The sequence below is a fragment of the Podarcis raffonei genome, chromosome 6, assembly GCF_027172205.1.
Source record: "Podarcis raffonei isolate rPodRaf1 chromosome 6, rPodRaf1.pri, whole genome shotgun sequence".
NCBI classification, from domain to species: domain Eukaryota; kingdom Metazoa; phylum Chordata; class Lepidosauria; order Squamata; family Lacertidae; genus Podarcis; species Podarcis raffonei.
Window position 1 is genome coordinate 25705994 of NC_070607.1, and position 27032 is coordinate 25733025.

At 42.7% G+C, this 27032-nt stretch overlaps 1 protein-coding gene across 3 annotated transcripts in view; it reads right to left on the minus strand.

The window, feature by feature from the left end:
* The window catches only part of DPYD (dihydropyrimidine dehydrogenase), a 503241-nt gene that overhangs the window by 205188 nt on the left and 271021 nt on the right, over nt 1-27032 (minus strand). For 2 of the 3 annotated variants that reach the window (XM_053391712.1, XM_053391714.1), the window contains exon 13: nt 18784-18999. The exons of the other annotated variant lie outside the window; for it this stretch is intronic. In XM_053391712.1, the coding sequence (XP_053247687.1) occupies nt 18784-18999 (216 nt within the window). The remainder of the gene's footprint in view (nt 1-18783; nt 19000-27032) is intronic. 3 annotated transcript variants of the gene reach the window in all.

Here is a 27032-nt window from a genome sequence, read left to right on the forward strand (position 1 = left end):
AAGGGAAAGGAGAATGTTAGCCACTTTGAGACTCCTTAAAGGGGAGTGAAAGGCGGGATATCAAATCCAAACTCCTCCTCCTCCTCTTCTTCTTCTTCTTCTTCTTCTTCTTCTTCTTCTTCTTCTTCTTCTCAGGGGAGCTTTCTCCCCTCTTCTCCCCCCACATGCTTCCTATATCTGTTTTGGGTTTCTTCCCAACCCTTCAGAGCAGATTTGGGGAGGATGCAATGCATGCAAATGGGTAGCAGGGAAGGAAGAAGAGAAGAGAGAGTGAGTTTTGGATTTGATATCCCACTTTATCACTACCCGAAGGAGTCTCAAAGTGGCTAAAATTCTCCTTTCTCTTCCTCCCCCACAACAAACACTCTGTGAGGTGAGTGGGGCTGAGAGACTTCAGAGAAGTGTGACTAGCCCAAGGTCACCCAGCAGCTGCATGTGGAGGAGCGGAGACGCGAACCCGGTTCCCCAGATTACGAATCTACCGCTCTTAACCACTACACCACACTGGCTCAGTTTCACTGTGCAAGAACAAATAGTCCTGTTAGCTAGGGATGATGGGAGTTGTAGTCCCAAACATCTGGAGGGCCGGAGTTTGACTATGCCTGCAATAACAGAACAAATGCATTTGATATGGCCCATAATAAATAAAGTTTCCCAATGGCTGCAGCCTATATTTTTATTTATTTATTAATATTTATGTGTTTATCAATCTACAATGTCCAATTCTGACCATGGGATCTTGACCAATGTCAACTACCTTGAGCCATGAAACAAACCAGAGGGGTGGTATTGTACAAACACCCAAACAAGTAAAACAACAGTAAAACCACAATACAAACAAAAATAATACCCAATGATCTGTTAAAACAAATTTTGAAGAATCAGATCCAGCAACATGCAGCTAAAATAAAATAAAATCAGCAAAAAGTTCACGGCAGAAAGTCAAAGCAAAAGAGAACCAGATTGCTGGTACTTGACATCAAAAAGATCACAGAGCTGCCTTTAAACTTACTACCAGAGGAAAGTGGGAAAGAGTTGAGAAGCATCTGTTGTGGGAGACTTCACCCCTTGTGGGGGATGAAAGTCCTATGCCCTCAAACAAGGACATGAGGAAAGAAGTTGATAAGGACACTGTCTAGACACTGGAGAGTAACTCAGATTGTCAAGGTTTAAAAAGAAAGAAAAGAAAAGAAAGAAAGAAAGAAAGAAAGAAAGAAAGAAAGAAAGAAAGAAAGAAAGAAAAAAAATACGGTACCTTTTTCAACTTAACCATTTCACCCTGCCATTTCAAAGACACTAGTGATGTGCAGTACAGTTTTCTATTTTTGCATTTATATGCATTATATTTGCTAAATCAGAATTTATTAATCTAGCTCATTAATAAAGCTATTTGAAAATAAGCAGTATTCTAAACATTAATTGCCATATATAATAGTATCTTACCATTACTCTTCTTCCTTTTGTAATTTCTCTTGAAAATTTGATTACACAGCTAGATGGAGAGTCAGTCAGATAGAATTACCCATCATTGGAGAAAACTACCTGTTGTTGCTTTGGCTGCATCATTGCTCAAGTAACCCCCCCGAGAACAGGTGGTGGGTTACTCCGAGGACAGGTAACCCTAACTCTTACACAGCCTAAAAGTAAGCAGTAAGAGTAAAAAGGATCATCAATTTTAATTGAGGAAAGAAAGGGGAGAGAGAGAGAGAGAGAGAGAGAGAGAGAGAGAGAGAGAGAGAACACAATAGACTTATAAATGCTTGAGAAATTCAACCTCTGGAATTTCAGTGTGACTGATCAACATCTCCTGGACTAATGTGCAAATTGAAAGCTAAGTTTCCCAATGGCTTTCAAACATCCCAGGTGTTCTGTCAGAATCCTTGGCTCAGATGTCTTCTTCTTTGGCGATCACTCGTAGCAGAGTTAGATTGTCTTCCATGAACACGGTCTTAACAGAGAGTCCATAAGTGACTGTGGAGGCCAATTCTGGATCCACACATCCTTCCACAGTGGGGACATAGGTTTCTGGGCAGGAGCTGATCATGGTGAGGGTTTGCCAAGTGTGCCTTCCTCTTAGCACATTTCTCCCTTGCGTCCTGAGTTCAAGTGTCTTCAAAGCTCATGACACCTTTGGTAAAGGCTGTTCTCCAATTGGAGCACTCGCAGGCCAGTGTTTCCCAGTTGTCGGTGTTTCAACAAATGTAATATGTTCTAAACATATAATTTTGAGAGAAACCATGCTTAAAATCTATACCTATATGGGGGGGAAATGTTGATAACTTTTGTTTTAGAATGTGATTAGTGCAGATATGGAACAGGCTGGATTGGCGGGTGAACAAGTATGAAAGTCACATGGACCAGGTATAGGACTGATGCATTCAGCTCTAGGGAATCTGCAAACTAAGGACAGATGCATGAGAACCAACATGTGGGTTAGGAATGAGGTGCCTGCCTGGTTTTGAAAGAGAACGTAGATATTGTGGGAAGATCAGAAACCTCATAGCTTGGGAGAAAGTGCAGAGAAGGAGGGTTTAGCTCCACCCTCCTGCCACTCATGCTTAGTTTTAATTACACACACACACACACACACAGCTCAACCCGAGTGGGCCTTCTTAGTGGTGGTGCACCAGAGAAATTTACATACCTTATTATCCTTTCAGTGCCAGGCAAAACCTTTTTATTTATTTTATTTTATCTCCCCAAGCTTTTCAGACACAATCTTAGCTTACGATATTATTTGTACTTAAATGTAATTGCTTTATTCTTTTCATAAACCACCCGGGGGATATATTTCAAGGGGAGCATCAAAATACTTAAAATAAATTTAACAACCAAAGAGAATGTATAGAAGTGATTCTTTTATGCAGGTAGGAGAAAGGTCAAGAGAGGCACTGCTGTGGGAGGACTAAACCTGATCACTACCCTGGTTGACCCAACACAAGATATTCAAAAGAAGGCTGCTTTGGTCTATACCAGGGTTTCCCAAATTCGGGTATCCTGCTGTTTTTGGACTACAATTCCCATCACCCCTGACCACTGGTCTTGCTAGCTAGGGATGATGGGAGTTGTAGTCCAAAAACAGCTGGAGACCCAAGTTTGGGAAACCCTGGTCTACACAGTCCCATCCTGGGACCTGATTCTCAGTCACTCTAAAGCATGACAAAACACTGGTTTTATTTTTATTTATCTTTTCAAGTCAAAGCCTTACACCAGTTCTCCATTATTTTTCAAAAACAAGGATTAAAAAATATATACCACAAACAATGGAAGCTTAAGCCTTAATTTTTTCCAAGATCCCAGCAGCTACATTCCCCTGCCCCTGGAATGCACAGAACCATGGCACCCTAACAATTCCACCAGTGTTCGCATGACAAGACTTATTTCCAATGCCTCCTTATTCTGTCATCTACTGGCAGTGTGCTCTCCAGTCATGTTTCCTGCCAGTCTTTACCAGTTTGCCAATTATACAAGCTGCTTCCTAGACATCAGACAAAAATTCCACAAGACTGCTGTGCAAGCGCACCCTAATTAACCATCAGCTTAATTAGACAATTTACTGTGTAATTAGCAGGCAATTAGTCAACACCTCTCAGATCTTATTGACTGCTGTGACAGCCTTCTCTACTCTGCACATTCCAATACACAACCACCACTATGTCTCTAGCACTCTCTAATCCCTGTACTACACAATTCTGGGCAAAGAGCAAGGAATGATATAACACAGCAAGTGTGTGTGTGTGTGTGTGTGTGTATAAAAATCAATGTGTGGTCTGTCGGCATATTGAACTTTTTTCTGGCCGGCCTAAATTGTTTGGTGCTATTTGAGCAGCTGCTGAAAGAAGCGGCTGAACGTCTGATCTGCTTAGATCATGGGTGCTCATTCTGTACCCCAGCTCAAGCAAGCCGAAGACAAATCCATATCCTGAACTAGGAAATCAATTCCCCCTCTCCACCCCACAACCAGAATAAATAACAGGAACAAAAAAAATAAAAATAAAATCTGCCTTATACCAAGTCAGTCCATTGGCCCATATTGGTCTGAGGCAGTTTGGCATATAAGCTGCATATAAATTAATTAATAATAATAGTGGTAGTTGAGGTGACACCCTCAGGATATTGCTGTATTTCATCTGTCTGAGGCAGTGTGGTTAATGGCCATGAATGGTGGGGATCGTGGGTCAACAACAGTATCTGGAAGGCCGGCCAGGCCCAAAGCATTTTGGCACCTGAGGCAAATGACAAAATTGTGACACCCCTCCCTGTTGGCGTGTGAGTGCCAAGTCTTGGGGTTTCTTTTATTTGTCTCGACAGAGTTACTCAGAAAGTCTTCCTGCATCTTCACAGCAGCAGCAGCAGTCCGGCCCTCTCTTGGTGAATTCCAGTGACAGGAATAACCACTTCACCCACCCAATTCTTCTCTAAAGTCCTTATTATTTACATTACAAGTTGAGTAGCACTACTGGTCTACATATAATCAAACCTTGGTTCCTGAACAGCTTCGTTTTGGAACATTCCGGCTCCCGAACACTGAAAACCCAGAAGTAAATGCTACGGTTTTTGAACGTTTTTCGGAAGCCGAATGTCTGACGTGGCTTCCGCTTGAGTGCAGGAAGCTCTTGCAGCCAATTGGAAGCCGCACTTTGGTTGTTGACCTTTAAAGCCCTAAATGGCCTCGGTCCAGTATATCTGAAGGAGCATCTCCACCCCCATCATTCTACCTGGACACTGAGGTCCAGCGCTGAGGGACTTCTGGCGGTTCCCTCACTGCGAGAAGTCAAGTTACAGGGAACCAGGTAGAGGGCCTTCCCAGTAGTGGCACCTGCCCTGTGGAACGCCCTCCCACCAGATGTCAAAGAGAACAACAACTACCAGACTTTTAGAAGACATCTGAAGGCAGCCCTGTTTAGGGAAGCTTTTAATGTTTGATGTATTACAGTATTTTAATATATTTTTTTTGGAAGCTGCCCAGAGTGGCTGGGGAAGCCCAGCCAGATGGGCGGGGTATAAATAATAAAATATAATAATAATAATAATAATAATAATAATAATAATAATAATAATAATATATTATTATTATTATTATTATTATTATTATTATTATTATTCGGAAGCCTAATGGGCTTCCGGAATGGATTATGTTCGTCAACTGAGGTTTGACTGTATAAGAAATGGAACTATATACAGATCTCTGCTTCCTTCAGGCATCCGGTCAGACAGACAGGCTCACAGAATTTAACATATTCTGGCAGCCGCACTGACCGACATTATCTGCCTCACACTCAACTGCATCTTTCCAGACATGCCCTGATGAAGACACCTGTTGCTGGGGAGAATTCTTGTTCCTATGCAGATGTTTTAGGCGTGCTCAAGGATGTGCTTCAAGGCTCGTTTCAAGGTTATTTTGGCAATAAACCAACACTCCCCACCAGGGAAGAAGAGATAAATGAAGATCCATATCAGGAACAAGGAGCAGGTGGGGGCAAAGACTGACATTGGGATCTGCTGCCCCTGAAGACCCTTCTACCTGAGGTGGTCACCTCATCTCACCACATGGGTGGGCCATCCCTGTTGGAGGGCCCAGGGCTGTCTTAGGGTGCAAAGATCCACCTGGCGCCCCCCTCCCCCAGGCTGCCCAGTCCCAGGCATGCAGGAGGGCCGAGTCGGCCAGCCACCTCAGCGTCTCACTGGCTCGGTCGCTCCCGAACTCGCAGCACAGAGCTGCCCGCATCAGAAGAGCCCGCTGCGCCGCTCTAACCGATGGGCGGGCTCTTCCCCGGACTCAACTCTCGGGCCCCGGACTCTCAGCCTGGCGCCCCTGAGAACCCGCCGTCTGGGTGCCCCCCACCCCTAGAGCCTATGAGTAAGATGGCCCTGGGAGGGCCATCACTTTGGTCTACACCGACTGGCCTTCACCATCCTGGGTTTCATACAGGAGTCTTTCCAAGCTCACTTGCCGATGCTGGAATCGAACCAGGCACCTTCTGCACACAAAGCATGTGTGCTGGTTATAGATATGTCTAAGCATATTTTCATTAAGATTGAAAGAATCGCACCGGTCTGCAATACTTCCACATCTGCTCATTCATACCATTCCTACATTAATCTGCCACTTAAACAAATACGCGTGGAAACGTGTATTTAAATGTGTGCTTCATTTTCTTTCACATTTCAAACTCCTTTCAAAATACACATTTTTTAAAGAACTGTAGTTTCATACGTCTTTTTTTGAGACAAAAGCTGCCTCAGAAAATTATGGAAGTGCATTTTCATGCAATTTTGCTTAATGTTTCTCTTCCATAAACGATTCTGTATTTTAGAATGTTTTTAGGGAGCGGGAAGGGAGCAAGGACTAAATGAAATTGGGGGGGGGGGGAGGGAGATCACTAAAATATTTCTAGACTTTTGTTCATCACTGAGAAACCTGATGGCATATTTTTAAAGATTCATTCTTAGCCCAACATTTTTTGTTTTATTCAAAATCCTATATCTGAAACCTGCTCAAATAAATATCAGCTTATCCAAATGAATGGCAATACAGAATCACGATACAGCACAGATGGATACAGTAAATGAAAAATCTTAACCCATTTTTAATTGAAAATGCTGTATTTGAAACTTGCTCAAATAAATACCAGCCTATCCAAATGATACGTAATACACAATAGAGAAATAGTCCATGAAAGGAGTTATTCACAAACAGAGATCACTTACGAACAGCCTGAGTAATAATGAAGCAGCAGAGTTGCAACCCCTCCTATTGCACAATGGAAGAGACGGCTGGAGTTGTCAAAACCTTTTCTCTGGGATATTAAACATACTTTGTAGGTAGCTACTTTTACGGATATGTGATTTGCACATTTCTCTCCCATCAACTCAAATATAGTTAGATTTGCAAGCTACAAACCTTCCTTTGCTGACAACTGGATGTGTTCGCATTTCCACACAATATTGGTTAAATACAGGTTGTTGTAAATCTGGAATGGAGATTAATGAGGCAAATTGCTTAGAACAGCAAATATTAATCCGCTACCAGAAGCTCTGCAAAAGTGTTCTTAGAAGCCTAGAATGTTATCCTCTTGTCGTTTTATTGCAGACTCACCAAATTCACCATATTGAGACTTATAATTGATATTCTAAGATATATTGAGTTGTATTCAACTAACTTTTACACAGAGTAGGCATATTGGAATTAATAAACCTACATTAATCAAGGCTATTTATTTCAATGGGCCTACTCTGAGGAACTGTTACTTTAATACAACCTTTTATTTATCTTCCCCCCTCTTCTAATTTGGACTTATTCTACAGCTAACTTTGAACCTGTTCTGGTCAATTTCATTTCTACTTAGATGGGTCAGCATAGTAGGCTTCTGGTGTATGCATGAGGGCGGGGGAGAACTGGAATCCAATAATGATAGCATAAATATATCAGTTAAAGCAACATATATTTATTTTTGTTGCAATCCTGAACTTAAATGACAAGAGATGCTTCCTACCTTTGCTTTAAAAAGTATATGCTCAATAAAATTGTATCATAAATGAATTTATGTGATCTCTCAAAGCTTTATTGGATTGCTGTAACCCTTTTTTACAATTAAGTTTCCCATTTTGCATTTAATAGATATGCACAGTTAGTTAGGAAAAATGCGGGCAAATGCCATAAGAATAGGTAATAAAACTTCACAGAACTTCAGTAAAGTCCAATCACTAATTATAGCAGCAGGAAGGCCTAAAAAGAGTGCGAACGATCTCTCGTCTCTCTTTCTCTATATCACACACACATTGTAGAGAAATGTTCTGGTTCAGCCTGTTCCCTGTTATGTGGGAAACTTTTGGGTTAAAGGATCTAAATGTCACACACACACACCCCAATCTTGTGGATAGCAGTGGTGGTCAACTTTGACAAGGAAGACCTGAACTCAACCATGAATGTATGTTGTATATGGAGTTCAACTTTCTCTCCCTCCCTCATTCTAGCTAGCTTGACTCATAGGGTTGTTATGAGGATAAAATAAAGTGTCTGGGTGGGAGATATAACCACGTCAACCCCGAGTTCGTTGGAAGAAGAGTAGGATACAAATGTAACAGGGAGCAGCAACCGTTTATAAGGGCACTTGAAAATACTGAAATAGCAACTGCTTCAAATGTATGGACAAATATGCAGCAAACATAGCTCCGTTTCAAATGCTGAATTCCTCTTTCAAAAGCAGTAAATGCAGAAGGCTGAAATGCTCAAACTCTTCTCCCTGGCAGAGTCCAAAATTACGTGGATGCAAGCACTCAAGAATAGATTGTTTGAAACTCATTGATACACAGTGTGAAGAATTTGCAAAACAAGATAGAATTAATCAGCATTGTAAAACAAAAACAAACAAAAACCCAAGGGCAGTTTGATTCAACAACATTAAGCTTTTGTAGGGTGGGCAGGTGAGACACCCCCTCCTATGTTACCCCTCATTGCAATTCTCTCAGTTTATATCCACCTCTCAAATTGAGGGGGGAAGTGGAGCATTTATTTGTAAAACAATAAATAATTCAAGTCACAGGGCGAAAAGCTCAGTGTGCTAAGAAATCTTGCAAAATGCTTGCTGTTTCCTTCCCCCACTCTCTCCCTAGGATCAGTGTTAATAAAAAAATAGTCTTTGATGTTATTTATTGGAAAGGCAAACAGTTGTCGTCATCGTTGTCTTTTTTTTTCATTTGACATTAACAATCTGATCATTTGTCTCTCCAAAGAAAGCCTACGTAGCTTTCATATGGTCTACACAATAAAGCATCAAATATTTCTGTTTACTGAGATATCAGCTGGCATTTCACTGCAAGTCAATGGTGCGTCTTGGCTGCAGCACACTATACACTTCAATCTGGCATCTACAAATGTCAAGAGTATATATGGAAATCAAAAGCAGGTTCTAAATTCTGTCTTCCTTTTTTTTTAAGGGAAACAAAGTTCACCTAAATATATTTCATGCAAGCAAATAAAAATAAAAAAGTTAAAATAAAAATATCATTGCAATATTCGGCTGTCAGTCTAGAAGAATAACAAGGGAAACACTGTCAGTAGGACAGGATAATAAAATTTCAAGCAGATGTTCATGCTAAGTCTCTAATTCTCATGCAACTCCCTTGGCAAGCATATACTTATTTTATCACATGCAAGCGAAGCAAATTGCACTTCATCATCACAACTGAATTGTGAAATATTAATATTTCATATTCCAACAAAACTCCCACAGAACAAACTTTGTTATGTTAAAAGCACCAAGAGTTCTGCATTTTAATATCATTTTAAGTCATTTTCGGAGGGGGGGCAGGCAGTCTTGCAACCCGAAATTGTAACTAGGATATTGCAAATTACTGGGCTGCGATATCAGAGAAAGAAAATATGCTTTTTATGCTGTGAGTTCAATTCAACAAAAAATACTGACATAAGTGAGGACAATGCAAGTCATTGTGCTTCAGTGCAGGCACTTATAATTATGAGGAGAGGCATGGGCCTCCCATATCCGTCCCTATGGAAACACCACCGGTTGCAGTATGAAATAGAATGTCTAATGTTATGGAGGAATGCCATTTCGTTGCACAATTAGTAAATTCATACAGGCAACGGCTCTAATTGGCAAGCAACGTCTGCAGTTACCACTATGCCATCTTCCTCGTTACAAGTTGCTGTGAATCATGTTCAGTGTGTGCACACATTCACACTGTAATAGCTTGGTGATTTATTTTTTCCAAATTGTTGCATCTTTCTTCAGATTTAATCGGAATCTAATCAGAAATCTCTTTTCGAAACCGTTGGTAAATATTGTAGCAGGCAGAGGTGATGTTCGGGTGCAACACTAAACCATGGTTTAGGTTTAACACACACACACCCCACCAAAAAAACCAGTTTCAGTGAGTCCCAGGCACACACACTCCCTCCTTATTTCTCCTCCAGCACTGCCAGGAATATATTTGAAGAGTCCATCTCTAATCAACCACAGTTTTGTGTGTTGTATGAGCCATAAACTGTGGCTAATTTTATAGTCTAATTACAAATTACAACTAATAGGCAGCCTAGCATTACATTTGTAATTTTAATATTGCTCAAAAAAAAAAGCATGAGAGGCCTGGATTGGGACCACAGCATGCCGGAAAACTCACACATACACAGCTGTTACCAATAAGTGTCTGTTTTTAAATCTATGTATGCCAGTGATGGCGAAACTTGGCCCTCCAGCTGCTTTGGGACTACAAATCCCATCATCCCTAGCTAACAGGACCAGTGGTCAGGGATGATGGGAATTGTAGTCTCAAAACAGCTGGAGGGCCAAGTTTGGCCATCACTGATTTATGCTAATGGAAGCATTTTTGCTATCGCTAACTGTTGCCCAGGGGTGGGGCGAGGCGGGATGGGGGAAGGATTGAGTGTTCCCTTGTACAGTAGTCCCAGATCCCTGCTTCACTTACTTTGGGGTAAGGAAAAACACAAAGGTGCTGTAGGCTGCACACTAAACCAAATGTGCAATTTGACATTTGACTATGGTAAACCGAAATAAGGCAACTTTAGAAGCTACAGTTTAATGCTGCCTTGTTTCAACAATTTATTACAAGCATTAAACAGTGCGTTTAGATTGAGGCAACACAAAAAACTTTGGAAGGGACCCCAAGGGCCATTTAGTCTACCTCCTTGCAAGGCAGGATTCTCAACTAAAGCATCCATGACAGATGACCATCCAATGTCTGCTTAAAAACCTCCAAGGTCTGGGTCCTACCCTCCAGAGCAGGAGAAAACAAGCTTGTTCCTTCTTCCACAGGACTGCCCTCGATATATTTGCAGGAGGCTCTTAATCTCCTCTTTTCCAGGCTAAACATGCCGAGACTATAAAATGTAAGTGAAAACTTCTGAACTGCTCCTTCATGCCACACAGAAGAAAGGTTGGGATTCTGCAAGATACACCCACACCATATATTTAAAGGATGCAACTTCCCCCAGAGAATCCTGGGATCTGTAGTTTGTTAAAGGTGTTTGGAATGGTAACTCTATGGAGGGGTGAACTACAGGTCTCGGGATTTTTTGGAGTAAGTCAAAATTCTTAAAGGGATATGAATGTGCTTTAAATGTATGGTGTAGATGTGGAGCAAGACTTCCTGAGCAACACTTCCTTGTAACACTAAACTATGGTTTAGCATTAATCAGCCACTTAAAAAAAATACTAGAGATTTCAGATGAAGTGGCTCCACATGTTTATTTCTGCTGGTGAGCCTTAATAAAGGCAACAGCTTCCACGTTATTGAAAGCGACAGCATCACAAATCAATGCATGTCACCAGCAGAGTAAAGACAGATGTATCTGATTAATCAGAATTACATTTTTAACAACCAAGGAAACAGCTAAAATCAAAGCAAATATTTCAGCCATGCCTGCTGTGTTTTATTCTTGCTCCTCTATGCCAACTGTACACAGTGAGGCAGCTACAACTCTAAATCTAGAATTTTTAAAATCTATAAAAGTTCTCCTACACACACTTTTTATTAACTTTAGCAGACAAACAGAGTTTTGAAAAAGACAAGTGAAAAAATTGAAATATAAATTTCGGTCAAGACTCATATGTCTGCGATGTAGATTCCAATAAGAAATAAAACAAAACCATTTATCAGCGACATTGATTATCTGTTGAGGTCTGGTTCTCCTACGAATTGCATCAGTTATTTTGTCTCTTTCTGCCACATCAAGACATTTTAATAAACATTCCTAGACTGAAGTTCTCCACCCCCTCGCGAAATCGAGCCTAAACACATTTAACAGAAATCAATGAATGCATTATCAGAGATCTTAAAATGTTAGGTTTGCACCCCTCCCCCAATTATGCTGAATGATATAATCAAAGTATTTCAACCCAACTTATAATGTGCCATTTACAAAACTTCATCTAATATTTGTCCCCAATCATTCCATGCGGTTTGGCATCCTCATTCACAGAAGGGGAGCGTGGAGAGTCACATATTTCCAGCATTAAAAACCTGACAATAGGAAACATCTGATTAAGCCTAGTAAAGGTAAAGGGACCCCTGACCATTAGGTCTAGTCATGACCGACTCTGGGGTTGCGGCGCTCATCTCGCTTTATTGGCCGAGGGAGCCGGCGTACAGCTTCCGGGTCATGTGGCCAGCATGACTAAGCCACTTGTGGCGAACCAGAGCAGCACACGGAAACGCCGTTTACCTTCCCGCTGGAGTGGTACCTATTTATCCAATTGTACTTTGACGTGCTTTCGAACTGGTAGGTTGGCAGGAGCAGGGACAAAGCAACGGGGGCTCACCCCGTTGCAGGGATTCGAACCGCTGACCTTCTGATCGGCAAGTCCTAGGCTCTGTGGTTTAACCCACAGCACCACCTGCATCCCTTCTGATTAAGCCTACCTGGCATTAAATACCAGGGGAGGTCAAATGTTGTATTGTATGTCATGCAACCAAAGTCTTAGGTCCCACCTTCCCTATAACTTTAAAACAGTGTTATACCATTTGAAATAGCCATAGCTTCCCCAGAAGAATTATGGAAACAGTCATTTGTTAAAGGTGCTGAGTTGTTAGGAGACCCAAGTGCTCACTGTGGTAAAATATGAGGTGCTGGTACTCTTAGTGATAAGGGTGTTGTGGGTGCTAGCACAAAATGGCTGCTACAGGAAGCAAAATAAAAAATAAAAAGGTGAAGGCACTCTGCATCAGTGGTAACTGCCACAAAAAAAGCCCTGGAGACCCCTATTCCTTTCATATAGCTACAATTTTCAGAGCTCCTTAGGAACAGGGGTCGATTGTTAAACCACTCTGAAAATTGTAGCTATATGAAAGGAATAGGGGTCTCCTAGCAACGCTCAACACCCTTAAACTACCATTCCCAGGATTCTTTGGCCATAACTGTTTAAACAGTTAAAACACTGCTTTGCATTTATAGTGGAGATGGGGCCTTGCACATACAACCTTCTGGAGTTGCAAACCTTGTTCCATTTTTGCTCTGAAATTGTAGTTCCAACTCTGTCCTTGGTGGACAGTGGAGAAATCTGCAGTCCTCATGGAAAGGAAGTAAGAAAAGCAGGGCCAGACAAGGGGCACCCAATTGCCAGCAGTCCATAGAGTGAAGTAGGACGAACAGTGCTGGGAGCAGCCACTGCAATCAAATAAGAACTTGTATTTGGAAAAGGTGATTATGCTGTCCCCAGGGCAACACTATTTGCAACTTGCAATGGGTAGAGACAGTCCTAATGCAATAGTTTTTAATTATTTTATGCAAGCTACTTTGGGGGTCCTTTCCAGAAGGAAATACAGCATAAAATCAGATAGAGGCAGGAAGAGAGATAACCTATAGTGAATTAAGACAACTAATTGATAATCGCGTTCCTGTGTTTTCTACCCAAACTATCAGAAGCTTTCTAAGGTTTCAGGTAGAGGTCTTTAATAGGTATCTCAGACCTATCTGCACTATACATTTAAAGCAGCATAGTACCACTTCAAACTGGGAGCTACAGTTTATTAAGGGTGCTCAGAGTTCTTAGAAGATCCCAATCCCTCTCATGGGGCTACAATTCCCAAAGTTCCCTGGGAAGAAGAATTGATTGTTAAACCACTCTGAGAACTGCCACACTGTGAGGGGAACAGGAGTCTCCTAAGAACTCTCAGTTCCCTAAAACTACATTTCCCAGGATTCCTTGGAGAGGAGACATGGCTACTTAAAGTGGCATGTATAGTGCAGATGAGGGCTTACTAGATATTGTTTTAACTTGAGAGGCCAAGGACTGAAACTGGGAGCTTCTTAAGACTACACCTTAAAGACTAACAAATTCAGTATGGCATAAGCTTTCATAGACCAGAGCCCACTTCAGCAGTTGTAGGAAATGTAACCCTAAATTGGAAGGCGTATATACATACACGATGCGATGTTTGTTGTCCTGAACCCTCGGCCTACCTGGTGGAAAGTCCCACTGGCCTATACAGTAGGACAAGTCCAAAGCTCAGCAGTCGGGAAACACAATCTAGGGTCAATCCACACAAGCCAAGTCCAGAGTCCAAAGTCCAATGGTCAGAAAATGCAGTCCAGTGTCAATCCATGTAAACCAAGTCCAAAATCCAACAGTCAAGAAACACAGATCAGAGTCAAATCCAAAGCACAGTCCCATAGACTTCCTGGAGCACCCAAGACAAGATCCATCAGCATGGGCAGTTGAGCAGACACAGCACCACAGCTCTGCTCCCATTTTTTCCTCTTGAGTCTTGATTGTAGCACCTGGGCTTGATGAGGCAGGTGGCCCTCACCTGTCCTGAGCCTAATACAGCTGAGGAATCACACACCTCCTCCCAGAGCTAATGAGTCCCACCTGGCCAGGTAGTAAACTGGGCTGTGGGGCCTTGCTTGCCTCAGCCTCTCTGACCCTACCTCCTCTTGCTCCCTATGCCTCAGAACCTGCCTTGATCAAGGAGACAGGAGCCCCTCTGACTCTGGTGATGGATCCTACTCTTCTGGTCCATGTAAACTGACCCCCATCCCCTCGCCGTCCTCTGTCATCCCGTGTGTACTTTCCACAACCCCAACCTCTCTTTTCCCATCATCGGTTTGCCCCGGTGGGTCCTACTTGTGACTGCACCCCTCGCCAGGATCTTCTTCCTCCTCCCTGTTGTCCTGCCAGTTCATGACATGTGTGCGTGGTGGTAAGAGGAGTGAGGTCAAAGGAACAGAAAAGGCAATATGCAATTCAGGAAAAAAATCCTCAGGTTGCAAACACATGCGAATGACAACAAGCACTCAGTTTTAGATAATTAGCTAACATTGAATCTCTCTCATGCCAACTTTTTTTAAAAAATTCACACACATCAAGAATATACACACTTCCAGGAAGCTTATATTCATTCTTAGATGTTAATTTAATAGGAATTCCATTTCAACTGGTGGTGCACGCAGTACTGAAATATTAACCACAGTCTGCAATGTATCCTTTTTCCAGTTCCAATTAGATATGGACTAAAGGGATTTTACGTTTTTTTCCCAGGCAATTCCACAGACATGGAGCTAAATGAAGTGGTTTTGTAGGACAAACTGTATTAAATTGGTACAGCCAAGGTCTACTCTATTCTATCTAATCTCCCAATCTCTTCTCCCTTTAATATGCAACATGGTATCATTGCATGGCCATTAAAAAACGTATTTCAGACATATGAATGCTGACTATTAATTCTATGGCAAGGAAATAAAGGTGGAGATGGGTTTCTGGGTCTAGGCCAGGTGGAAAACACATATACACTGCAATTTCCTTCCCCCTTCATCTCAAATGACAACCTCACGTAAACATCAAGTACCCCTTTGTCAGATCTGCCAGTCATCTTCATGGATTTTGGACTCGTCTATACTGGTAAAGAAAAAACGATTTATATGTGTTGTATGGAAGGGATGCGGGTGGCGCTGTAGGTTAAACCACAGAGCCTAGGACTTGCCGATCAGAAGGTCAGCGGTTCGAATCCCTGCGACGGGGTAAGCTCCCGTTGCTTGGTCCCTGCTCCTGCCAACTTAGCAGTTCGAAACAACGTCAAAGTGCAAGTAGATAAATAGGTACTGCTCCGGAGGGAAGGTAAACGGCGTTTCCATATGCTGCTCTGGTTTCGCCAGAAGCGGTTTAGTCATGCTGGCCCCTTGACCTGGAAGCTGTACGCTGGCTCCCTCAGCCAATAAAGTGAGATGAGCGCCACAACCCCAGACTGGACCTAATGGACCCCAGTCATGACTGGACCTAATGGTCAGGGGTCCCTTTACCTTTACCTTTATGTGTTGTATATGTGATATAACAGTGTGCCACCAGATGGTGATGTAGAGCCTCATTTTTCTCTGCCTGTTTTCCCTGTTTAAATTTACAATGCTTTAAATTGAAACACTTCTCCGATGTGTCTAGATCCAGCCTTGGTGTGTATGATGTGTGTGCTGTGAGAGGAATAGTGTATCTGAGACTAGGGAAAGGTGAAACAATCGGTCTTGGTTTCTCCTTTTTCCAGTCCCAATTTCAACGCAACACATTTCATTTCTGCTTGCCTTTTTAAAAAAATGCCCTCATGAAAATTAATCAGCATTTTAGTGTCATTTCTCTAAATATACACATTCTTGTATGCAGTTTTGTCAAATATGCATTTTTTGCAAGCAAATTTGCCCAGTACAACACATTTTTGCATGCCAGTTTCACACACACACCTTTCCTGATGCATGAATTTTGTACACATTTTGTGGTTGGTGAATTGCACAGCAATATTTGCAGAAGTTGTTTCGGTTTGCTTATTGGTTCAGGAGTTGAAAATGAAGCTAGGTTTCCATTAAAACATGAACAAGACTGAATTCAAGACTCATGAAACATATAAAGTGTAGCAAAGCATTTCCTTTCCGGGTACTACTTGGCTTTTGCTTTCAGTGTACCGTTAACCGAAGAGGCAATGCTATATATTTCCCCCCACTGTAGCCATTTCCATGGGTGAAAATAAGCCAGGGACACCACAATCTCAAACTCCTCCTGACCCAAGTTTTTGTGTCCCTGAGAATTAATGAGAACCGATTCAGTCCCCTGAGTTCTGTTATTGTGACTCTATAGTGTGGAGGAATGCAAATATCCTTCATTATAACAGTAAGGGTAGGTATGGAGTCGGGGGGGGGGACAACGCCCAGGGAAGACTTTTCTCCACAACACAAATAGCAGGTTTCTGTTTCTGTGTGCACAACACAGGGTAACAGAAGGACCTTTTTTAATCTACACCCTATATTTCAGAACCATCACATGGAAATACATTAGCTAATTTTTACTTGTTGTACAGAAACACGCCTTCTAAGTCCCGTTAATGTGATTTTCTGCAGCTTACCAATAAGAGAGCCTTGGGGAAGGAGAGGAAAAGCAAATGTGTACTAGAACCGTCCGTGAGTGGCAGGGATGAGTCTGCGTGACACGAGGCAAAGAGGTGTCAGCAGAAGCCATGGAGACAACGATGGGGAGACTGGAGAAAACCAGAGCTGGATTTGGGGCACATGATGGTTCACAAGTACAGTCGGTAGGTCAGTGGCTTTGCAAATGTGCAGTAAAGCAGGAGACACAGTAACAGCGGCAGCTATTACAGCACCTTAATTAAAGGAAGTGGCTGCTTCAGTGATCCAGAATTAATTTTGGCTAGACAACAATTATAACACAGCCTTCTGGGTGACTCCATCCTTGGTTAGACACATATGCAGCTCTGACCTGTAGACACAGACTTTGACCTGACTGAGCATTGAAAGAAAGCGAAAAAGCAACCCTATGTTTTGAAGGTGAAGGGAACAGAAGGAAAGTGCATTTTGATTTCAAAGGGCACCACCTTATCTCCTCCTCCTACAACTCAACCCTCTCTAGAAACATGATTGCTTTTAGGCTACCAGAGAAGGACAGACAAATGACAACCAAAAATGAGAGCAGAACTGTGTTGTGGATGAGTTTGGTAGCGCCTGTTAGAAGGGAACAATTTGACATAGGAATGGAGCAAAAATTCAGTTTCATTAACATCTGAATGTGACTCTCCTTAATTTGTGCTCCTCAAAACTATATGAAGCAGTATGAGAACCAACAATGGATATATTGTACAAAATTGCATGCAAACATGAGTATATAGGGAGGAATGAATGTTAAAATGGATTCTTAAGATGGTTTTTAATGAGAGTGTTTTTAAAAGAAAATTGCACGTTTCTCAGGGTTCAATGGCACAGCAAGTACAAGGAATGACCCTATGACTGCGAACTACTGACAACAGTGTGATCACCTTTCAATCACAGCCTTTCATAGAAAAAACTACAATACCAGAGCCATTTGTTTGTGAAGGTTCAATTCACATCCCACTTGCATGGAATAAAGAGAGAGAAGTCAATTACAGATCATTCAAATTATGCCACAAATTTGAAATTAAATCTCTGAAATTTTAAAATCTCAAAAGACAAAATGGGGGGGGGAACCCTCACACTTTTCAGACATTAAATATCGACATCAAAATCTACTGTTTTTAATTTCCAGCTTGCAGCTGAGCTGGTCACTCAGATGACACGTGGGTAACAGTTTTAAAAGTATGCACAATCAAAACATCTGTCATTCAAAACAATCTAAGCGGCTTCCAGACAAGTGGAGGATGTGATTTTTTAATATATATATATAAAGTTTGGAGTGAAAATATAGCTTAGTCCAACAACCCCCTACTTGCTTAATTTGGCCACCAGAGGCCAGTCCATTCAAAAATATATATGGATAACTTTCCTTCTATATATTCTATACTGAATGGTATAGTAGAACTACTATTTAGAACTATGGGATAATGAACTCCTCAGTGTTCTTGGCACCTGAGCCTATCATATAAATTGCATCCCTGGGGCTGCTTTTGGGGATTCCAGTGCGACACAAAGAAACATACCATTTCTGGAATATTTGTACATGCAGGTCCCACCATGCACTCCTAGGACACTGTTCGTTAGACAAGCGTTCGCATAATGAGCTGATGATTTCCATTATTTCCTATGGGAACCTTTCTCATCCATGCTTTCGCCCGCCATGCTTTCTGCCTGAAACTGCTGCAGCCAATCAGCAAAAGCCAAATAAAGGAAAAACTGTCCAATCTCTCCTGTTCTCCAATTTGTCTGATATCACTCCCTCTCCCCATGGTTTCTGTGGAGACGGCGGCCACCAAGCAGCAACACACAAACGACACACGGCATTACAAAATTATTTCAAATGTGGTGGTTAGGGTGGGTTGGGAACCAGCTTTCATTACCTTGTCCAGAGAAAAGGTTTTGGTCAGTGCAAATCCCCATCCGGCTTCAAAAGCTCTGCGAATCATTGGCGAACTTGTGGTGGGAGTCGCACTGGCGAGGCCAAAGGGGTTTGGGAACCGGAGTCCAGCAACTTCTATGCTGATGTCTACTGAATCCACAGGCGTGTAGAAAAGAGGAAGCTGGGGTACAGTAGAAACAGCAATACCGTATAAAGACTGTGGAAAGAAAACAATGACAGCACAGAAGTTGGCTTATTCATCATCATCATCATCACCACCATCACCATCATCTATTATTTATATCATGCCCATCTGGCTGGGTTTCCCCAACCACTCTGGGAGGCTCCCAACAGAACATTGAAACCAAAATAAAACCTCCCCTAAACTTCCCTAAACAGGGCTGCCTTAGGATGTCTTCTAAAAGTCAGATAGTTGTTTATTTCCTTGACATCTGGTGGGAGGGCGTTCCAGAGGGCGGGCGCCACTACCAAGAAGGCTGGTTCCCTGTAACCTCACATCTGCCTGGTTCCCTGTAACCTCACATCTGCCAGGAGGCTCTCAGAGCTGGACCTCAGTGTCCAGGAAGAACAATGGGGGTGGAGATGCTCCTTCAGGTATACTGGACCGAGGCCGTTTAGGGCTTTAAAGGTGAGCACCAACACTTTGAATTGTGCTCGGAAACGTACTGGGAGCCAATGTTATTTCACCTCCATTTCACCATCCCATCTTCCGAGAAACTAAAGTTAGTGCAATGTGGGGGTGCTCTTACATTAGTCTCAGAGTAACCCTATGAGAGAGAGTTGTCTAGCTGAGTGTAGTGAAAGATAAAACTGTCAATTTTCACTCATATACATATTTTTGCAACACAGTTTTGCTTAATATATACATACAAACAATGTTCTTTAATATAACACATTTCCGTATGTTATTTTTTTACATATATATATGCTTTTATGAACAATTTATCCCAGCATAAGCATTTTTGTACATGTTACTTGGCCAGAGAACTGCACTGCTACATTCAGAGACACACAAAATCCAAATGGGCTTTACTTTGTGTATTGTTTTAGAAAGTGTGAGTTCACCTTTAAATGTGAACTGAATGTAAATTCTAGCTGAGACACAGTGCCTGCCACTTGACAACTTTCCTTAATCAGAATGAAGGGAATCACTCACATATTTATGTGTTCATAATGTCAATAAATACACTGCAGACAATCCAGTCAAGTTATGAAAACAATGAAATGTAAGAGCCCAACAAGTTCGGTCACCTACCCTCCAATATTTCTCCAATGAAAATAGGGATGTCAATAATAATAATAATAATAATAATAATAATAATAATAATAATAATTTATACCCCACACATCTGACTGGGTTGTCCCCAGCCACTCTGTGTGGCTTCCAACATATATAAAAAACATAATTAAAACATTAAACATTCAAAACTTATACAGGGCTGCCCTCAGATGTCTTCTAAAGGTTGTGTAGTTACTTCTCTCCTTAGTTTGGGGGTTATCTAACTTCATACCTTCCACCATTTCTCTGGTGAAAATAGGGACCTCTTACCATGCCCTCTGATATTTCTCTGATAAAAATAGGGATGTCCTAAGGAAATGTGAGGGACGTGGGTGGCGCTGTGGGTAAAACCTCAGTGCCTAGGGCTTGCCGATCGCATGGTCGCGGTTCGAATCCCCGCGGCGGGGTGAGCTCTCATCTTTTGGTCCCAGCTAAGGAAAAGTGAGACATTTGGGGATCAAATCAGAAACTGGGGTGGCTTCTGTAAATCCGGGCCTCTCCCTGGAAAATTTGGACACTTGGAGGGTCTGTAGTCATTAACTACGATGAGAGTCCAAGCCTGAACTTGTCTGCCACTTTAAGAGGTTGGAGACACTGATTCCGTAGAACAATGGGCATTAAGCTCACTGCTATCCTCCTCATCTTTTCCTGATTGAGGAAGAAGATGATTTGTTGCAAGCTGTGAGAAACCTCTTATATGCTCCTCACACATGAAGTGGGTGTGGGAGGGGGTGAGGAAGTATGTGAGGAAGCACTGTGCATGCGACAACAAACCATAGCTTGGCATTACCGTATTTTTCGCCCTATAGGACACACTTTTTCCCCTCCAAAAATGAAGGGGAAATCTGGGTGCGTCCTATGGGGCGAATGCAGGCTTTCGCTGAAGCTTGGAGAGCGAGAGGGGTCGGTGCGCACCAACCCCACTCGCTCTCCAGGCTTCAGGAAGACATCCGCAGCCTAGGCAGCCCTGCGGGAGTTCCCGCAGGGCTGCCTAGGCTGCGGATAGTAGCCTGTTTCCCGGAGCGTCGGGCACCCTGAAAGCAGAGCGCCCAGCGCTTCGGGAACACATCCGCATCCTAGGCAGCTCTGCGGGAGGTCCTGCAGGGATGTTTAGGCTGCGGATAGCAGCCTGCTTCCCGGAGTGTCGGGCGCTCTGGGAACACATTCGCAGCCTAGGCAGCCCTGCGGGAGGTCCCGCAGGGATGTCTAGGCTGCGGATAGCAGCCTGCTTCCCGGAGCGTCGGGCGCCCTGAAAAAACTAGGTGCGTCCTATGGGACGGAGCGTCCTATGGGACGAAAAATACGGTAAGTCTGAACATCTCAGAGTATTGCGAAAGAATGATCCCAATCAACATTTGATGATCTCCTTCCACCGCCCCACAATAGAAAGTGTCCTTTCATACTGCATCACGGTGTGGTACGCTGGTTTGACATCAACTGATAGGAAGTGCCTACAGAGGGTGGTGAATACAGCACAAGATATTATGGGCTGTCCCGTGAATCCATTGGATGAAATAGCGGAAGATTGTTGCCTCAGGAGAGTGAGGAAAATTCTCAGGGATGATTCACACCCTGCCCGGCACTTTCTTGACCTCCTGCCCTCGGGCAGAAGATATAGAAGCATGATTAGTCGCACCAACAGGGTAAAGAACAGCTTCTATTCATGGGCTGTTAGGCTGCTGAATGAAAAGATAACAACAGGGCAACTGACTTTCGGGTTTGGTGGGTGTGCGTCAGTAAACGAGGGGAATTAAGACTAAGAGAGCTGAGTAGGGGGTGCTCATGTAATCTCACTGTATACAAGTTGTACAAGTATTTCAATTTTTCAACAGATCTCTGAGACAGCTTGCAAACCGTGCTTTACCCCAGACCACAGTTTCTTGCCTTCCACAGCAGCAGGCAGAAAAGGCAGGCAAACAGTATTTATCTAACAAAAACTGTCTGCTTCTTAACTGTAAATAACACCCCAGACCCTCCAAGTGCTTTTGTTTTCCATGGACACTCCCGGATTTACAGAAGCTGCCCTAGTTTCTGATTTGATCCCAGAATGTCCCGCTTTTCCTTAGGACGTCCCCACTTAGGCCAATTTTCTGCATAACATATGGAACGTTAAAAAGCCAGAGCCTTCTCCTGCAGACTGAAACGGTACAGTCCATTCTACTACTTCACAATTCTATTCTTGAGACCCTGCTAACATGCCTGGGAGAGCTAGTTTAAGACAGCTAGTCCCTGTTTGCTCCCCTATCTACATCTTGCTCATTGTTCTCCCAAGGACACTACATGGTGTGATGAGTTAATGCACTCGCCTCCTACATCTCTCTAAAAATGAAACACTCCATCGACATCCTTTTTTAAATTCGTCGGTACCTTCCAGCTTTTGTAAGAAAATTCCTCTACATCTCCCCACCTTACTGACCTGCTCTCCATTTCAATCTTACCCCTCCCCCCAAAAAAAATAAGATTTCTATTCTTCCTCCCTTGTATTTCCACTGCCTTCCCCTCGTCTATTATTTATTATTTAATTCTGTAATTGCATTATTTACAGTCAGTCAGGGATGCATTTTGTATGAAAGTCACTATTCAAATTAAAATTGTATCGTACTGCAGTACATTATGCCCTGGCTCTGGATTCTTCAAGCGACTCAACAGCGTTTTCTAAAGAGATGCACTTATTCACCTTACAGAAACACAATAAGGAAACTTAAGGATGTGAATTAATACCAATTTCTCTTCCCCCATCCCACCTCCCAAATAACTTGTACTCAAATTATCTCTGAAATGTTTGAATGTTGCATTGAGGCAAAGCTACATAAAAGATAAACTCCTGGCAAACCAAATGTAAAAGCTCAAATATTATTCTTTTACTGAGAAAGAAAGAAGATTTTTTATGCAGCATTAGACCAAGGAAGTGCTCTTAAAGCTATACTGAAGTGAATGGAAGCTTCTGTGAATCGTCAATGAATCCGGCCCCTCTGTTATTAAGTGCCCAAGTGCCTTTCATCTTAACAGGGATACAGTACAGGCAGGAGGAACTGAGAAGAGGAGGGAAATGGAACTAGGACTTAATTTATTCACTTCCTGTTTGTGAACTCCACAAAAGATATAATGCTAAGGAAAGGAAAAGAAGGGATATTGCAAATGCAGTTCCTTATTATCACAGCTCACCCAAATGGGGATGATGCCTACAGTGTGAACAGAAATAACTGGGATCAAGAACAAATTAGTTCATAGGCACCAGGGCCTAAGTGAGGGCACCAGAAGCTGCATAATACACAAGGAGGGAAGAGGAAAAGAAAGGAAGTGACGAAGTGTCAAGTCACAGCCAGGGAGAAGGACAAAAGGGAAGAGATAGAGTCAAAGGTATCCTCAGGCTTCCGTTAAGAGCAGGCAATGCTGTTTATTCGGGAGGTGTATTATCTCTGCCTGTACCCTGAATAATCAGGTGAATCGGGGTATGCTGGGTCATAATCTCACATCCCCAAGCTCCAAAGTCGCTCTGTTGCCTCCAGTTTTCAAAAACGTTCCACACACAACTTTTGCCTTTCTTTTCTAAGGTGGAATCTACACACATATAAAATGTGAAAATCCTTTTTTTAAAAAAAACACGTTTTGAAAAATACATGGAATTCGGCATAGCTCACTCTCGCCATCTAGTGTCACATTTGTATATTGCACTATACATCACATTTAAAACGATTTATATGCAGCTGTATAGCTGAGTCCTAAGTAACAAAACCATTCCTAGTGGGGAAATGGCTAGAACTTGAGAGCAGAGGGGGTGAAAAGGGGGAAGAAATCTTTCCATTTGACAGACAGGTCTAGCTCTTCTTGATGACAGTAAATTTCTCCCCACAGCGCCACCCGAGGAACAGCTTTAAATCAGTGCCAAAATGTGCATGTATTTATGGCTGGTCACTTCTAAAGCGTTGGTCTTAGCTTTTACTGAGATGCTATACTGCACGGATGGAGAACTTACGGCCTTGCAGTTGGGAGATGGACTCCAACTCACATCAGCCCCAGCTAGCAACATCTGGAGGGCACTTCCTTACACACAAATTGTTGGTAGCAGTTTTCAGTAATAGCCTATAGCTTCTATACTGTGCATAGAGAAATCACCCAAATGACACATCATTAACTAATGTGAAATTGGCAGGCTGGACGGGTCGCCATCTCGTGTATTCAAGAGCATGCCAATCTGCTTCGCAAATATATTTTTAATTTCAAGATGGAGAGGCTACAATGGTGAGAACAATGCAGAGGAATGTCCTCATGTTGATGAGAAAGGCAGAGAGAGCGCTATGCTAGCCCTGAAAATAAAGCAACAACCCAGGGATGCCTTGACCTGCCTCTAAATTACAACTGTCCCCAAATAATGCCCCAAATCCAACAACTAAAATTGCATGTGGTCCCAGTACTGCCAAAGCAATGGCCAAATTATAGTAATTGCTGCCACAGCAACCAGATTTTACTGAGACCGCACACCCAAATAAATGCCTCATGGCTACCCATTCATCTAGCAGCTGGAAAGATGACACTTGACATTTGGAAACTTTCCTGTGAAGATTGCTGCAAGGCTTTTCCCATTAGCTTCATGGTGAGATAGTAAGGTCGAATAAGCTCCCTCAAAACCTGCAAAGGGTAACAGAAATAACTCTAACATTAAGCCTGCTTGATCTAAAATTCCAATTGACAAGCTACGAATTGTCAGATTTCCTCCAATGCCTTTAGTTATATTCCGGGGAAACGTGTGTTTTATTGTGCGAATCCGTGCCCAACAAGGCATACGTGGAAGAAAAAGCGACGCACTTAGAAATCAAAGGGCCGCTACTCAGCGGCATTTGCCATTGTGAGCATCATAAAGGGCGACGGGGAAGATGCCTAGAAAAAGCTCTGAAGGCAAATGATACAGTTCCATGACTGAAGCTGAGGTCAGGATTTGTAATCTGAATGGGAGATTTCCTGGGCACTCTGAGCTCCCCAGAGGAAGGATGGAGTGTTAATGTATTGTAGAAGAGCTTATATATGCAGAGAAAAAGGACAAGAAAGGTGTGCTTTCTTGGCGTGCTGCTTAATTAATTTCAGCGTGCTGTTTAATTTGGGTGTGTTGTGTCCTGCATCTGCAGCTGGTTCAGCATGTGAGAATGAGTCAGCAAGCATGCGAGAACAACTCAGCACAATCTACAATACAAATGCTGCTGTGTTTAAGGCAAGTTTGCTCTTGGCCCCTGTCCTTGGCCAGAGCATAGTCTGTATACTGTAAGGAGACTGTATCTGAAGGAGGTGAGGACAGGTGACCCCACCTAGGCCCAAAGTCAACCCCCCCAATAATCACCCCAGGCCTCAAAACTGTCCAAAATTCCGTTTGTCTTCTAAAAATCCACAGCTAAAGCTTTCCTCTGCTTTTCTCACAAGATGCTGTGCATAGGCAAAAATGTTACTTTTATCAGTAGGAGAGAGCTTCAAAAAGGCTAATGAATAGGCTCTGTTCAAAGCAAGCCTGAGAACTGACTCTTATCTCATTCAGTTGCAACATCTTGGACATGCTGAACCACAAGGCTCCTCGACCCCCTTGGCTTCTCACCCCCCCTTTCCAAAAACAGGAGCTTTCTGTTCATGCTCAGGAACCTCAACATGGGGCAGGACTCCTGAAGAGGAGGAGAAAGGGGAGGGAACTGGAAGGGGAATATATGCTCTGTGCAAATGACTGTGAACCTGTGCTTGTTTTGTGAATCTATCACACTTGCTCCTTCTACCAGTTCATGGATGGTAGAAAAAAAGCTTTTTCTCCAAAACTATTCCTTGAGTGTCTGTTGATTCCCATTTTCCCTTTCCCGGGCACAATATTTTTTTCCCACCCGAGGGCAAAGCCTCATAAGGCTACATTTCTACAACTGTATGTAACTGAAACTGCATTATCCTGTCAGTAAAGGAACTGACCCTTCCGAGAACTGCTTGGTGTTTCTCTGTTCTTTTGGCACATCCCGCTGGCATTAGAATGGGCACTCTGTACATGGGGATGGTATATAAACTGAGGAAGAATGCCTGATGAACACGTACTATGCAACAATATCCAAATGGCTCTTCAGTGCATGTCTGTGCAAGTCTTGTTTTTATGACATTCACTAGGACACACGACAGAAACAACTGCCAAGTACAGTGTGAATCAGCCCACAGTTGTCTATTATTCTATGTGCTAGCAAAGAATATAAGCACCATTTTGTCCTTATTCCAATGCACATATGGGCATCCTCTGAAATGCCAGGAACATCCATGCTGGAGAGGGCTCCACATCCACATCACTGTGTGTGTGAATGCATGTGCATGCCAAAATCCCCCAACAATTCTAGACAATTGGGCAGTGCCTGGTCATACAAAGCCCATGGCTCTCAATGGAGTCCCTTGGAATTTGGGGCTAAGCAGCAGTTTACTAGTAGCACCTTGGTATACATACATGTGTCTGGAGGCAGGGGAGCTTAAACCTATGAAGAACCACAAGATGTGCTGCCAATCAGATGAACACAACACAGATGAACACCCCAAAGCCATGCCATCATGGATATCAGTGCTACAAAAACCCTCAGACATATCAACAAGGTAATATTCACACCAAAGTTACAAGATCGTCTGATAATACAGATCATCTCCATATGGGAGAGAATACTATAGCAAAGGGATAGCCAACAGGAGAGAATAGTGGCTTGCAGAATGCCACTTTACTGTGCTTGTGATTAAGATGAGAGATGTACTAGACACTTCAGCCAGGGCTGTTGGTCTGGACACCAGCTGAAGAAGGAGCAAGCAGGTCAAGCAGGTACTGTATATATGGAGAGGGAATCAGAGCTGAGACTGAAATTGACCATGAAAAGTTTGTTTGGACTTAGGAACCAGCCAGGTAGAGGAAGCCTCTTGGCCCCATGAATGCTCTTGAGTTCCTAGTTGCAATTTTAGCC